The sequence below is a fragment of the Cnephaeus nilssonii genome (genome assembly GCF_951640355.1).
Source record: "Cnephaeus nilssonii genome assembly, chromosome: 2".
Taxonomy (NCBI): domain Eukaryota; kingdom Metazoa; phylum Chordata; class Mammalia; order Chiroptera; family Vespertilionidae; genus Cnephaeus; species Cnephaeus nilssonii.
In genome coordinates this window covers 47,077,011-47,091,875 of record NC_137073.1, presented here as the reverse complement: position 1 = coordinate 47,091,875, position 14,865 = coordinate 47,077,011, and the positions used below count along the sequence as shown (strand labels likewise).

The 14,865-nt window shown below is 39.9% G+C and overlaps 1 protein-coding gene across 1 annotated transcript in view; it reads left to right on the top strand.

The window, feature by feature from the left end:
- COMMD10 (COMM domain containing 10) overlaps window positions 1-13,821 on the top strand; it is a 155,757-nt gene extending 141,936 nt beyond the window's left edge. The window contains exons 6-7 of the mRNA XM_079781623.1: window positions 7,207-7,266; window positions 7,979-13,821. Coding sequence (XP_079637749.1) covers window positions 7,207-7,266; window positions 7,979-8,017 — 99 coding nt within the window. The 3' untranslated portion in view covers window positions 8,018-13,821. The remainder of the gene's footprint in view (window positions 1-7,206; window positions 7,267-7,978) is intronic.
- Window positions 13,822-14,865: the final 1,044 nt, after the last annotated feature.

The following is a 14,865-nucleotide window of genomic DNA, read 5'->3' as shown; positions in this document are numbered from 1 at the left end:
AAGTGTCTGTTCAAGTCTCTTGTCTTTTTTCTTTGTTTCCTTTAACCAGAGAATATCTGTCAATCCAGGGCATTCTTGGACACCTTTCTCAGCTGGGGAAACTGCCAGGAAGTCTACCAGGAGAAAGGCTGTGTTCCTAATTATTAATTCCTCCACCTCTTGCATTCCACCACCAGCCAGGCCTCCAAATCATTCATATTAGCTAGAGTGGAGTCTCTTTGAACAATCTATTTGGCATCATAAGAATCTTCTGATAGTTTCTTCCTTCTCCCAAGCCAAACACTACCACCCAGGTGGCTTTTTAAAAAGTTGAGATATAATTGACATAACATTGTGTTAGTTTTGATGTATAATATGATTTTACATATATTTTTGTCCATTTTTAAACTGAGTTTTGTCTCTTTTATTGGTTTGCAGAGATTTTTATGTATTCTAGATGTGAGTCTTGGCGGCTAACCTTTTGACTCTTTTGATGATGTGTTTTGATGAAATCTAATGTATTCTAACTTATCAATCATTTTCTTTATAGTTAGTACTAGAGGCCCGGTGCACTAAATTCGTGCACGGGGGCGGGGCGTCCCTCAGCCCAGCCTGCACCCTGTCCAATCGGGCCTAAACGGGGAGTCGGACATCCCTCTCACAATCCAGGACTGCTGGCTCCCAACTGCTCACCTGCCTGCCTTCCTGACTGCCCCTAACCACTTCTGCCTGCCAGCCTGATCACCCCATAACCACTCCCCTGCCAGCCTGATTGATGCCTAACTGCTCCCCTGCCAGCCTGATTGCCCCTAACTGCCCTCCCCTGCAGGCTTGGTCACCCCTAACTGCCCTCCCCTACAGGCCTGGTCCCCCCCAACTGCACTCCCCTGCAGACCTGGGTCCTCCCCAACTGCCCTTCCCTGCAGGCCCGGTTGCCCCCAACTTCCCTCCTCTGCCGGCCTGGTCACACCTAACTGCCCTCCCCTGCAGGCTTGATCGCCCCCAACTGCCCTCCCTTGCAGGCCTGGTCCCTCCCAACTGCCCTCCCCTGCTGGCCTGATCGCCCACAACTGCCCTCCCTTGCAGGCATAGTTCCTCCCAACTGTCCTCTCTTGCTGGCCATCTTGTGGCAGCCATCTTGTGTCCACATGGGGGCAGCCATCTTTGACCACATGGGGGCAGCCATCTTGTGTGTTGGAGTGATGGTCAATTTGCATATTACTCTTTTATTAGATAGGCTATTATTTACTAACAGCTTACATGCAACTAAAGATTACATAGTTAGTATATTTTCATGTCTTTTTGAAGGAGTCTTTATATACCCCAAGGTAATGGAGATATTCACTTATACTTTCTTTTAGTTTTTTGTTTTACCTTACCTATTTAGAACCACAGTTCATCTGAAAGTAGGAGACCATATGAGCAAAAACAGGGAAGAAAGTGTGGGATATGTGGGAGATAGTGAGTACATCAGTTTGGTTGCAATATGGGTTTTTGGAGGGTCTTGTGGGAAATAAAACTAGAAAGTTAGATCAAGGAAGATTGTGTAGAACCAAGGAGACTAAAAAAATGTTACCCTGCTCTATTCTCACATGAGCAGGTATCATTAGCAGTGGCTTCCATCTTACTTTTGTCTCAAGAGGGACCGTGCAATTGTGTGGATGACTCAGTAAAAATTAACCACCCTCTTTATCTCCAATAAAACAATAGCAACAACAAAGTGAAATAAAACAAAACTATCTTATTTATTTTTATGTTTAAAAAGTATTCATTTATGTGGAGGGCATGTATAACAATATCTTGGCCTAGTTAGATATTATGAAATTACTTCTTTTTTTAAAAAAACCACACAAATCTAGCCCTAACTGGTTTGGCTCAGTAGATAGAGCATCGGCCTGTGGACTGAAGGGTCCCAGGTTCGATTCCAGTCAAGGGCATGTACCTTGGTCGCGGGCACATCCCCAGTGGGGTTGTGCAGGAGGCAGCTGATCGATGTTTCTCTTTCATCGGTGTTTATAACTCTATCCCTCTCCCTTCCTCTCTGTTAAAAAAAATCAAATAAAATATATTTAAAAAACAAACAAACAAAAAAACCCACACACAAATCTAGTAAGTTTTTAATGAGTTATGGTAAATAATAGCAATATCCACTGATACTTCTGTTGAATAAACAAGCAACAAAAAGTCCTCCCAGAAATACTTTTTATTAATTATCTAGTCATTATATTCCTTTGGAAGACATTATAAACTCTCTGTTCTTTCTCTAACATGTTTTTACTTAAAATACAGTTTTCCTTGTATGAACATATCCTTTGTACCTGGTTACTGGAAGAATGAGGATATAATGTTCTTGTAAACTTTTTTCTTAAACACTTGACTATGTAAAAAAGTGAAGTACTGCCCAGCCGGCATAGCTCAGTGGTTGAGTATCATGGTTCGATTACTGGTCAGTAGATCATGGTTTGATTCCCTCAGGGCACGTGCCTGGGTTGTGGGCTCGATCTTCAGTGTGTGACCTGCAGGAGGCAGCCAATCAATGATTCTCTCTCATCATTGATGTTTCTATCTCTCCCTCTCCCTTCCTCTCTGAAATCAATAAAAATATATTACAAAAAAATAAAAATATATTTTTTAAAAAATGAAGTACCATACTATCTAAAGGTGTGTGTGTACATATATCTAGATATATATGTTATATGTACATATATTAAAATATTTATATTTAATTGGTTTCACCAAGTAAGATTAGAGTTGTTTAGTTCTAGTTTAAAAGTAGTTTGGTATATGATTGACAAATTGATGATACAGTTGATAACTTTCAAATGTAGTTTTATGCCACTAAGATATTTCTCTTAGTTAGTATTATATAACTACAGGCCCAGTACACGAAATTTGTGCACTCTGGGTCGGGGTGTCTCTCAGCCCAGCCTGCACCCTCTCGCAGTCCAGGAGCCCTTGGGGGGTGTCTGACTGACGGCTTAGGCCTGCTCCCCGCAGAAGCTGGCAGTCGGACATCCTTAGCACTGTCGCGGAGGTGGGAGAGGCTCCCGCCACCGCCACCACTGCTGCGCTCACCAGCCATGACCCCAGCTTCTGGCTGATCGGAGCTCCCCCTGTGGGAGTGCATTGACCACCAGGGGGCAGCTCCTGCATTGAGCGTTTACCCCCTCGTGGTCAGTGCGCATCATAGTGACTGGTTGTTCTGCTGTTCAGTCGATTTGCATATTAGCCTTTTTATATAGGATAGGCTACATCTTATTTATCCAGACGATCTTTCTGACTCTTTTGGGGTGGGGAGGCGGGGTAGGACCAACTAATCAAGTCTCATTATCTAATGACAGTGATAGACAGGAAGCAAGTGAATAATTAAATCCATTGTCAAATTCAGCCTATAACATGACTTCAGCCAGTATTTTCTACATCTTCCTCCAGAAAGCCTATTGTTAGAGTTGCTACTGATAGCTGATATATGGAGGGTTTGGATTCTAATTTATTTACTCCTCTTCTTCCCTTAACAAAGATACTAATGAACCCGGAGTTGGTTTAAAGTCCAGGGCGATATAAAGTATTGGAAGATATATGTAGAGCTAGATAATCCAAAGAGATGCACCCCTGAAATACGAACAATTGAACTCCCATTAAACATAATGCTTTTCTTACATCCTTGTTGGGTCTAGACTACCATTGCTTCATGTCCTGACAGTAAACTGAAAAGAAGTTGTTTGAAAACATAACTTCCTTAATGAACAGACCCTTCCAAACATTTTTGGAGGAATAAACAATCAAGTTAGAGAGTTGATTCTGGTTTGCTAATAAGCAAATTTGTGACTTTCTAATTATATTCTCAAGGATTGAAAGGTTGGTAAAATATCCACAAATTTAAAAAAAAGGAAAGCTAGGAGTATTTTCCTCCTTAAAATGTCATGGAAAAGTTTTTGATCAGGCCCATTCCTAATATTTTCAGGCCTGAAGCAAGAGTAAAAATGGAGCCATGGACTATTCAGACAGTACTTGGGTTACGTCGGACTCGACGTACATCGTTTCGTGGTTACGCCACCATCTCCCATCCTCTCTAATAAAATGGTAATATGCAAATTAACCATCACTCCGCTACATAAGCCACGCCCACCAGCCAAGCCACGCCCACCAGCCAATCAGGGCGAGTATGCAAATTAACCCAAACCAAGATGGATACAGCCACAGAGAGCAAGGTTTCCCAGGTAACAGAGCAAGCCAAGCTTTCCATAGCCATTGCAGGCCTAAGCCTCCACTCAAGCTACAAATTTTCAATTATAGAAGGTAAACAAATTCAAACAAATGGCGGCAGAATGGAGCTTGAGAGAGCAGGCCAGGGTTACCGGCGGCAACAGGGGAAGCAAAGCTTTCCGCACACCCTGGCCGGGCTCACCCGCTTAAGGCTACAAAGTTTCAATTGTAGAAGGTGAATTAACTGCCCCAGAAATGGCTGCCGCCCCGGAGGGAGCAGCAGGCTTGGCTCTGCTCCAGGCTACAAAGTTTCAATTGTAGAAGGAAAATATATTCCAGATACCAGGGCCTCCGCTTGCGTTGCCAGGGGGCGTGGCCCGCCTGCAAACCACCACAGGCCCCTCACTCAGGCCGCCCCACGCCCCAAGGGTACCCCACCCTGATCAGGGACACCCTTCAGGGCAAACCAGCTGGCCCCCACCCCTGTACCAGGCCTCTATCCTATCTAATAAAAGAGTACTATGCAGATTGATCATCACTGCAACACACAATATAGCTGCCCCCATGTGGTCAAAGATCCTGCCCCCATGTGGACACAAGATGGCCACCACAAGATGGCCAGCAGGAGAGGGCAGTTGGGAGGCACCTGGCCTGCAAGGGAGGGCAGTTGAGAGGGACCAAGCCTGCAAGGGAGGGCAGTTGGAGGTGATCAACCCTGCAGGAGAGGGCAGTTAGGGGTGACCAGGCCAGCAGAGGCGGGAAGTTGGGGGCAAACAGGCTGGAAGCAGAGTGGTTAGGTGGTGATCAGGCTGGCAGGCAGAAGCGGTTAGGGGCAATCAGGAAGGCAGGCAGGCAAGCAGTTGGGAGCCAGCAGTCCTGGATTGTGAGGGATGTCCGACTGCCCGTTTAGGCCCGATCCCAGGGATCGGGCCTAAACGGGCAGTCGGACATCCCTTGAGGGGTCCCAGATTGGAGAGGGTACAGGCTGGGCTGAGGGACAACCCCCCTCCATGCACGAATTTCATGCACCGGGCCTCTAGTAAAAGAGTAATATACAGATTGATCATCACTGCAACACACAATATAGCTGCCCCCATGTGGTCAAAGATCCTGCCCCCATGTGGACACAAGATGGCCACTACAAGATGGCCAGCAGGAGAGGGCAGTTGGGAGGCACCCGGCCTGCAAGGGAGGGCAGTTGAGAGGGACCAGGCTTGCAAGGGAGGTCAGTTGGAGGTGATCAACCCTGCAGGAGAGGGCAGTTAGGGGTGATCAGGCTGGCAGAGGAGGGAAGTTGGGGGCAAACAGGCTGGCAGGGGAGCAGTTAAGCATCAACCAGGCTGGCAGCAGAGTGGTTAGGGGGTGATCAGGCTGGCAGGCAGAAGCGGTTAGGGGCAATCAGGAAGGCAGGCAGGCATGCAGTTGGGAGCCAGCAGTCCTGGATTGTGAGAGGGATGTCCGACTGCCCGTTTAGGCCCGATCCTGGTGGGATCGGGCCTAAACGGGCAGTCGGACATCCCTCCAGGAGTCCCAGATTGGAGAGGGTACAGGCTGGGCTGAGGGACAACCCCCCGCCGTGCACGAATTTCGTGCACCGGGCTTCTAGTTTATTTATTAAAAAAAAGTTCCATCATTTCGATGTATGTACATATGTGCTTTATGTTTTTATTATTTATTTACCACAAGTGAAGGTCAGGAATTGTTATATTTCTTTTAAATTTTTTTTACTGTTTCACTTCATCACTGCTGTGTATGTGCTCCATGTGAGTGACGTAGGTGCTTATGTAGGTGGGTTCCGACTTACGGCGAAAATCGTGTTATGTCGCGCCGTAGGAATGGATCTCTGATGTAACCCGAGGACCTACTGTATGTCTAAATTTAGAATCATAAATAAAGCTACCAACCTGTTAAATGAAATTGATCTTACTCCTTTCTGGATAATATACCTTAATAATGTCCTAGAAGGCCAGATTTGAATTTAAAATTTTAGACCCTTTGGGGTTTCATGCCAGAACATGGCAATGTGGGGAGCAGGCCAGCTCCCCTTTCATTTTTAGCCTTTCAATTTTAGCCTTATCTTAGGCTCCATTGTTACCTTCCTAAAGAACAATTGCTCTTGGCCACTCCATGGATAAACATAGATTCTCAAATTCTAAAGATAATCTCTTTACATATAGACATGAAACACTTAAAACCACTTCTATATTCTCCCTTATTCTTTTTTCTTTTTTTTAGAATTTTTAGCATGTTTTTATTGATTTCAGAGAGAGGGAGAGCAAATAGAAACATCAATGGTGAGAGAGAGTCATTGATCGGCTGCCTCCTCCCTTATTCTTGAGGTCTTCTCTAAGTCATTGTGGGTTAACCTTTTGCACTCGGATGTCGAGTGTGACTCGACACGGTTAGCATTAGAATAAAGGAATCGAGAAAAAAGCAAGCGGGTGCAAAGGGTTAAAAGGAAGGAGCATGTTTAAGTCCCAGCTTTGTAGCTGTTGTGTTAATTGTTAACTTTTGCTGAGTCTGTACATTGAAAAAGGTAGCAATCTCAGCATGTTAAGATCATAACTGTTAGATGCTTAGAGACAGCAGCAGTGCTGATGTGAGGCATTAATGGCTGGATGGATCCAATCAGATATGCCGCCCCCGGTGTCTTTATGTAATGGCATTTACCAGATTTCAAATGGACTGCTGAGAAAGATGAAATATAATCTCATGTATTATCTCTGTCTTGAAAAGATAGATAATGAAATTGTTCTCTTGCTGGCATCTATTTTATTAAACTTTGCAGAGTCAACTAAAGAACAGATATCTCTATAGAGTTGAAACCTTTTGCTAATGTGGAGTGTTATTAAGTGCGTTTGTGAGTTCTAGGAACAATGATATTAAGTAGAGCAGGTAGCATTTATATTGTATTTCTTTTAAACCTACTCAGAATAAGATGGCATATTTGGGGGCTAGCTGGATAGAAAAAAACTATAAATTGTATACAACTAAATTCTATTTTCTTTTTCTTTCTTATAGAGTCTGGAGAAAGTTCTTGTGGAATTCAATCACAAGGAGTTGTTTGATTTCTATAACAAGGTTAGTATTTTAAAAGTAATTTCTAAGAAGTGGGGTTTTTTTTCCTAATGTTTCCTTTATTTATGAATTCTTATTTTTATATTCCCTATTATGGAACTAAGTTCTTTAACTTGACTTGTAAACACCTTATGTTTCACAGTAGGAAGCATTGCTGAGATGAGAATCTGACAAACTAAATCAGGAAGAAAATGGAAATGGTTTTAATTAAAGCAATAGGAGTATTGCTGTAAACAATAAGTAATGACTTGTGTGGTACCTAGCCACACTGGCACATTAGATATAAAGTAATGTTAAATATTTTAATTTCTGTTTGCAAAAGAAAAGGAAGATGCCAGGCCTTAAAGATTTATCTTTGAGTATTTTTGATGATTCTTTCCAAATACTGATTTTGTAATCCAGGAAATTCCCCCACACACATACCTTTAAAAGTCATATATAATGAGCATTTAAAATGAAACAGCTGGGTGTACTTAAAACAGTAGTATTTAGAAATCCTCCTTTACAAATTTGAAAATTTAGCAAGCACTAATTCTAATATCATCACAAAAAAAGAAAAAAATTAAGTGGTGTATTTATTGCTGTGAATGGATTTAATAAGCATAATTGCCAATGCCATCCTTTCCCTTCTATTTGCATGTTCCTAAACAGCACTTCATATGAATTTCTCTTTCTTTACCAGCTCTCTCTCTCTTCTTTTTGTCTTTGTAAATAGCTAGAGACCATCCAGGCACAGCTGGATTCTCTTACCTGATGTTCCTGAAGACCACTTTCCACATCACACACCTGCCACCTCATCATTTTGCTTTGAAGACAGACTGCCAGGTTGTGTTTTCTGAAGGACTCAGTAGTTTTCTTCTTGTAAATTTTATGGTTTATCACTTCTAAGACAAATAGTAGCTAAGGGAAATAATTTCCTGAGGACTAAGATTCTAATATACATTCTCTAGTTCCGTGAGCCAATAGCAAGCAAGCAATTGTTAAGAATACTTTTGCTTTCAAAAAAACAAAAGTGAACACCATATTGTTTTTACTGTCCTATTTTTGCTTTATTGCCTAGATGCATTTTTTACATACTTGATGATACCTTTAGGTATCAAGGAGGGTCCATGGATATAAGGTATACTGAGTACCCGTAGAATACAGAACTTAACAATTACATTGATAAAAATAAGAAAGCAGCCCCATGCAGTCAAACACATTACAGTATATTTTCCTGAGTATAATGAGTATACTTTGCTTTGGAAATAATATAGGAAAGAAATTAAAAATAGAGCTGGTAGTAGTTATCCAGTGATTCCAGTGTGAGCTTCTCTGCACACTTTTACTTTTTTCTGAGTTTAATGATTTAATAACAGTTCAGGGTTTGGTATGCTTTTCTTTCTGCAGATTAATAATGATTCATTTCATAATGTGGGAGACAGATTCAAATCATGAAGAAAAAGAATTATAATGAGTGCTGTAGGATTATCCTTAAAATTTCAAAACAGATAGCTTTTACATTCTCTTTTTGTAAATATGTTTATTCATTTCATTCAATAAAATGTTTGTCTCAGAAGTAGTTGAACTGAAGTGCACAGTACTTTATGCTATGAATATATATAAATATGAGCATGGCTGTCTGTAAAAACTAATATCTGTTGAATTTATTGTTTTCAGAAAGTCAGAGAGGGACAGGGAGAAAATGGGAGAGAGAGAGATTCAAAATGCCTTTTCTTCACATGAAGGAATTTTATTTTAGAAATGTCCGAAACAGAGCCATTGATATTAAATCACATTCTTTATATGAGGTATCTGAGTAATACAAGTGTTAAATGTCTCCCAAATAAATATTCAATATATATAATTTATGCCCTTATTTATATTTGTGCTTTCATGTTGTCGCTTATAAGAATTGGGAGTTTGGATTATTTCAGTATTTCAGAAAATAAATGTTGTAGTTGCTGTCCATAGTTGATTGATTTTAAAAGTTTTTAAACTCAAACTTCCATTGACAGGATATCTGGAAGACATATTTTTAATATAATGAGATTTGTCTCCATAGGTGTCTTGTGGGATAGATCTGTCTTATTTGTTTATACTCTGTTCTGCCAGACCCCAGAGGGAACTTCCTACTATAAACATTTTGATAAATATATTTTTAGACTTCTTATGTACAATTAAACATATATCATCTCAAGTTGAATTTGTTAGGCCTTTCTGACCATATGGATAGGTAGAAGTTTTTGTCGGTTTCATAGCCAACTTAACTCCTAATGTAGGTATCTAAATTAAATGTGACAGTTCAAAATGAATTTTCTAATGGTAGCTCATTTTATGCCCCCTAATATATCTAAACCTAAACAAATATGTAGTAAATAGTTCAAGGAAGTCTAATCACCTAATCACAGGCATTGAAGAAAGGACAAGTAGAAAGTCTAATTCCAACTAAGAACATATGTTTTCCTGAAATATATTTAAATGCAGGTCATTTTCTTCCCTAAGGCACCACTTTTGTTTCAATACACAAGTCAAAGAAGATATCATTCCCCAAAAGTATTAACTGAATGTTACTTTTAAATAGAAATAAGATGGGTGAGAGGGTAAGTGGGGACTTGAACATACTATCTTAGCAAATAAATATGCCTTGCATGAGTGTTTGACATGAGGATTGAATAAAAGTAGAATTACTTGTTAGAAAGGAACCAATGTACTATTTCTGTACCTATTACAAATAATACACATAATTCTTCAATTATAAAATATGTTTATTTTTAATTAGGAAATACCAAAAATGATAAGTAACCTAAATTTATAGAATCACATAATTCAGAAATGGCCATTAGTGACATATCAGTAGGTTTTATGGAAGTTTTTTTTCTATCCATATATCCATATATGTGGTATTTATTTCTGTAGCATCACTTTTCCTTTAATTTTTGCCAGCCACATGGAAACTAGAAATTATGTTTCCCATCCTCTGCAGCTACTGCAGCCATATGACTAGGTCTCACCCATGAAATGTAAGTGGAAATGATACTCATCTTCACTTTTCTGTAACAGATTTGAAGATGAGTGAGCTTTGACTGAGCAAAGATTATTCCTTAAAGGGTAGGGAGCAACAACATGGAAGGAAGCTGGGTCCCTGAATGTCCTCATGGAGCAATATTGCTGATATACTCTTAACAAACTGCTATCTCCAGCCTGTTAACATGAGAAATAAAATATCTTGTTCTAGCAAGTATATTTGGAATCTTAATATAGCAGTTTACCACATAGCCTAACTAATATGGGGGTAACATGATTTTAAGTAGCCAGTAATTTAGAGCATTTATATTTTTACAGAGAGATAAATATTTTATGTCATACAGTTCAAATGTATATGAATGTTAAAGAGAAATGGGCAACTTCAGGCTAAATTCACAGCTACTGGGAGGATATATTCACCCTACTTCCCCAGTGTGACTCCATGGAAGGAAAACTTTGAGAAACCATAGGTTACATTGTAAATTTCTCAGAAAAAAAATAATCTTTACATAATCCCTTTTCCACTGTTGAAGAAGAGGGCCAGGATAATTCTGACTTGTTCAGGCTCATTACTCAGAAGCTGCTCAGGATTAGAATTTAAGTTTAGTTGAGTCTATTTTGCTTCCCTGAAACTTTGTCATTATTATGCAAATAGTTCTACTCAATACACCAGCCTCCTTTAATGCTAATATTAGAAACACATTTATTTGAGGGATTTTATAGTAAAGTTGAATGGCATATATAAATTTGGAGAATTTCAAGATTTTATCATTGCTTCCTTGCCACTGTGCACCCCCCTCTCCACCCCCCGAATCTTTTAAAATGTCTCTTGCTTTTCTCTGAATTGTAAGGTTGTGCTAGCTGACTGGCAGCCCATGATTCAGATTGAAATGCTGGCAGTTTTCATAGCCTGCTTTGTTTGTTTTATGTTTTATTGGAAATGAAAAGTTGTTAGTTTTTGTTTCAAAAGAAATAGTCTGCAAAGACAAGAAAGTTGAAGTGGGGCCAGTCTATCAATATGTGAGGAAAAGGATGCTACAGGATTAGAGAAAATATTTTAAATCTCCAAGGCAGGCAAAATAATGAATATATAATAATGTCCCCTTTATAAAACCAGAGTTCAGTTATTTTTAGCATCTTTTAATGAGAATATGTGAATCTCATTTTATAAAATACTTGTGGTTTTTTAAAAATTATTTCTTCAAAGGAATCTTAGTAAGGGAAAGAAGGAAAAAGCAGTTAATAGTAAATTTAATAGTTGCATTTATTTCTGAAACTGCATTTTAAAGAATACAATACATCCTACCTGAATTGTTTAAGGAAAAGCCAGTAAGGTTTTTCTCATTTATAATAAATGTAGATGTGCTGTGAGGCATGGAGCTCAGTGATTTCTCAAGGTCTTTTCCCATATCTCCTTGCTTCTGAGATTCCAAGATTTCTTTTGTGCTATTTCTAATTCATATTTCAGATTCTTCCTACAGGTTCAGCCAGGATACTCATTAACAAAGCAGAAAGCTGTCCCCCAAAACAGGCTGCTCTAACACTTCAGCATTGGAAGCTTCAGCATCCCTTCCTGTCCAGGAATGTGGTTATGCTTTGGCAGCAGAGCACAGTAATTTTCCAAATGATCAGAGAAAGTAGTGACTCACACAGCCCAAACCATGTGCTCAACTTTGTAATCCAGCCTCTCACTCTATTGCATGCTGATGTAAGTAGTCCTGTGAACATCAGGGTACTTAAGAAATATTGGCTGAGTGAACTAATGGAGTACATAAGTAGTTTTTCTCCTTCTTCCTCTCTTATTTGCACAGTACCATCTGAATTCTAGAAAACAGACCATGCCATCATAAACCTCAGATTTACAAGAGTAGTTTTCAAACTGCTTTAGTTAAATACATTGGTAATTCCACTAGGGAGTAGCCATATCTGGGGAGGATCTCCTGAAGTTGTTGATCTTTTCATTCATGGAGCAAGAGATATACAGGAGGATAATGAAAGCCTGGTAACAAAGTATGTTCTGTACTTTACTTGTCCAGAATGCTAGAGCAAGTTCTCACTGCTGTGAGATTTACCATAGTGATGAATTTGACCTAGGCATGTTCTGGTGTTAATGTTGCAAAGACTGCAAAACAGCTGCATTCCTACCAAATTCAGAGGTGACTTATGTGATAGGGTCAAATGAAGTGCTCCAGAAAGACATCTCAATATGTCCTTATATTATGATTATGTTAAATATGTATAGATTTTGTGAGCTCATTACCCAGATTTTAATTTCCTGTAGAAAGCAGTATGTCTTGACTAAAAGCACACACATATATACACTGACTACAAAGAGGCTTTCCTCACTGATGTGGGGCAATTCAATACAAAGTTTTAGAAAGAAGTCTCCCCTTATAAGATGGTTCCAAGTTATCAAAAACAGGCTGGAGAAGAATCTGAACAAGCTCACACAGATAATGCAGAATATGAGCAAAATGCAGAGAGCCAGGCAGAAAGCTGTTCAGTGTCATTTTACTTAAAATTTTCCCTATGCAACCAAGTCCATGCCTTTAAATCAGGGGTGGGAGCCCTTTTTCTGCCGAGGGTCATTTTGGATGTTTATAACATCTTTCGTGGGCCATACAAAATTATCAACTTAAAAATTAGCCTGCTATATTTGGTCAAACATTTAATTAACTCACCCCTAATGCTAGGGCCAGGCCAAATGATTTCTTGGGCTTATATGGCCCTCGGGCCAGACGTTCCTCGCCCCTGTAGTATAAATACGAGGGATCAGTTTCTTCTTGATAGAATGACTATAACACCTTTCTACCTTGTGGCAGAAAAGGCCCTCTTTGTCAGAGTTTTGGTGTTTCATATTGAAAAGTAGGTTCTGTACTTTACTTGTGTGATCTAAACTGACTGGAGTAGTAATAAAAAGTCAGCAAGTTTGGGTACATCAGCTTTCTGGACTTGCAAATTACCCAGAGCATGCTTGAGGGACTCTGGGAGTGGCCATCGTTGCCATTAGCCTCCCTCGTAAAAGGAGGTCTTATAAAGTTCTTCTGGGTGGGCTCAGATGTGTCAGTAGTTTCCCTGACCTGACAGACCCATAGAGTGTGACCACCATCTGCAGGGTTATCCCTTCAGCACTAAATGAGAATTTGCCTAAACGTGCTGATTTTATAGTGCTTTGGTTCTCCTCTACTGGCTTCTGGAAATCACTCCTTCCAGCTTTGAGTCTTCCTGGATCATTTTCCTTGGTTAATGCTATTCCCACAAATGCATTTATACTTTTGGGCCCCTTTTCAGTTAAATTTGTAATCAGTATAATCTCAAAAACATTTAAATTAATTTTCATATTTAGCACTATAGTCTATGTTGAGGGTTCCAGGATTTCAAAGTGTCTGCCTGAAAAGGTAGGACCTTACAAAGTCAAATTTTTTTTCTATAGAATCATATTTTTTGAGAAGTAAAAAAAAATTCTCTTATGATTAAATAATTACTACTTATTTCATCAGCTTTCTAAAACTAAATATATATTTTAAGTTTTACTATAGAAGCCACCTCTATTTCATAAGCTTATCTATATAGGGTTTGAAACCGAACATTTTTGTGGGGAGAGGGTGAATGTTTTATAGAGAAAGGGATTCTTCTGGTTTTTGCTTACTTTCCTGTTTCCCTTTCTCTTAAGGGATAATGACTTGCTATTCTGTTCGGTAAGTTATAAAATATTGATTGGCCATGTTTACTGATGGATAGAGTACTCTAAAAAGACCATGTCTAGTGCTTACAGCTCTTTTTGAATTTGTCCAGCAGGTCTTCCGGCTCGTACCGGAAGGCTCCCCCCTCCGCTTCCCCCCCCCCCCCAAAAAAAAAGACCATGTCTGCTCTTGGTGATCCTCTGTGACACTTCATGGCTTGGAATTGCCAGTAGAACTAGGGATCCCTTGGTGCCTAGCCATCTTTCTCTGCTGCAATAATGCATCATTGCTTTAGTTTTGGGCCATGTGGCTGGAAGGAACTAGTTAATTTGAGATGAAGCTGAGGTGTGTAGGGGAGGAGGGCAGGAGGGTCCGTCATTGGCCCCGAGAGTGAACCATGTGCTCTAAACCTATCTTTAAGTAAAGTTTCACACTCTTAGGTTTCAAGCCCTGAAAGTGTCACTTTGTTTTTCATTTGCTATTAGTCTCTCTGTGTGCAGCTCCTTTGGGAATATCAAGGGTTGAGGAATGATTGGCAGGACAAGATTTGGGCATTTGGAGGTTCTCTAGTCAAGTGCCATTAAATGCAATCACAATTTCCCTCCTGTCCCTTATAGCTCTTCTTAGCAAATCTGTCTTATTTTTCAGCGGTAAGCGTGCAGTGGGCTATGGACAAAAATATCAAAGGCATCATTGATACCTTTTAACTCTCAAGTGTGCATTGGGTAAGAAAAGAGGGCTTTAAAATCAATGAGTCCCACTTCCTCTGAAGAAGATCAACTTGACACTTCTAACCATCCTTTCTAAATAAGCAAAATATCCACTTCTCTGAGAACAGAGGGGAGACACAGCTGAGTCACTTTCAAAGGCTCAATGGCTACTCACCTGCTACAATAGACCAGTGAGACCAGTT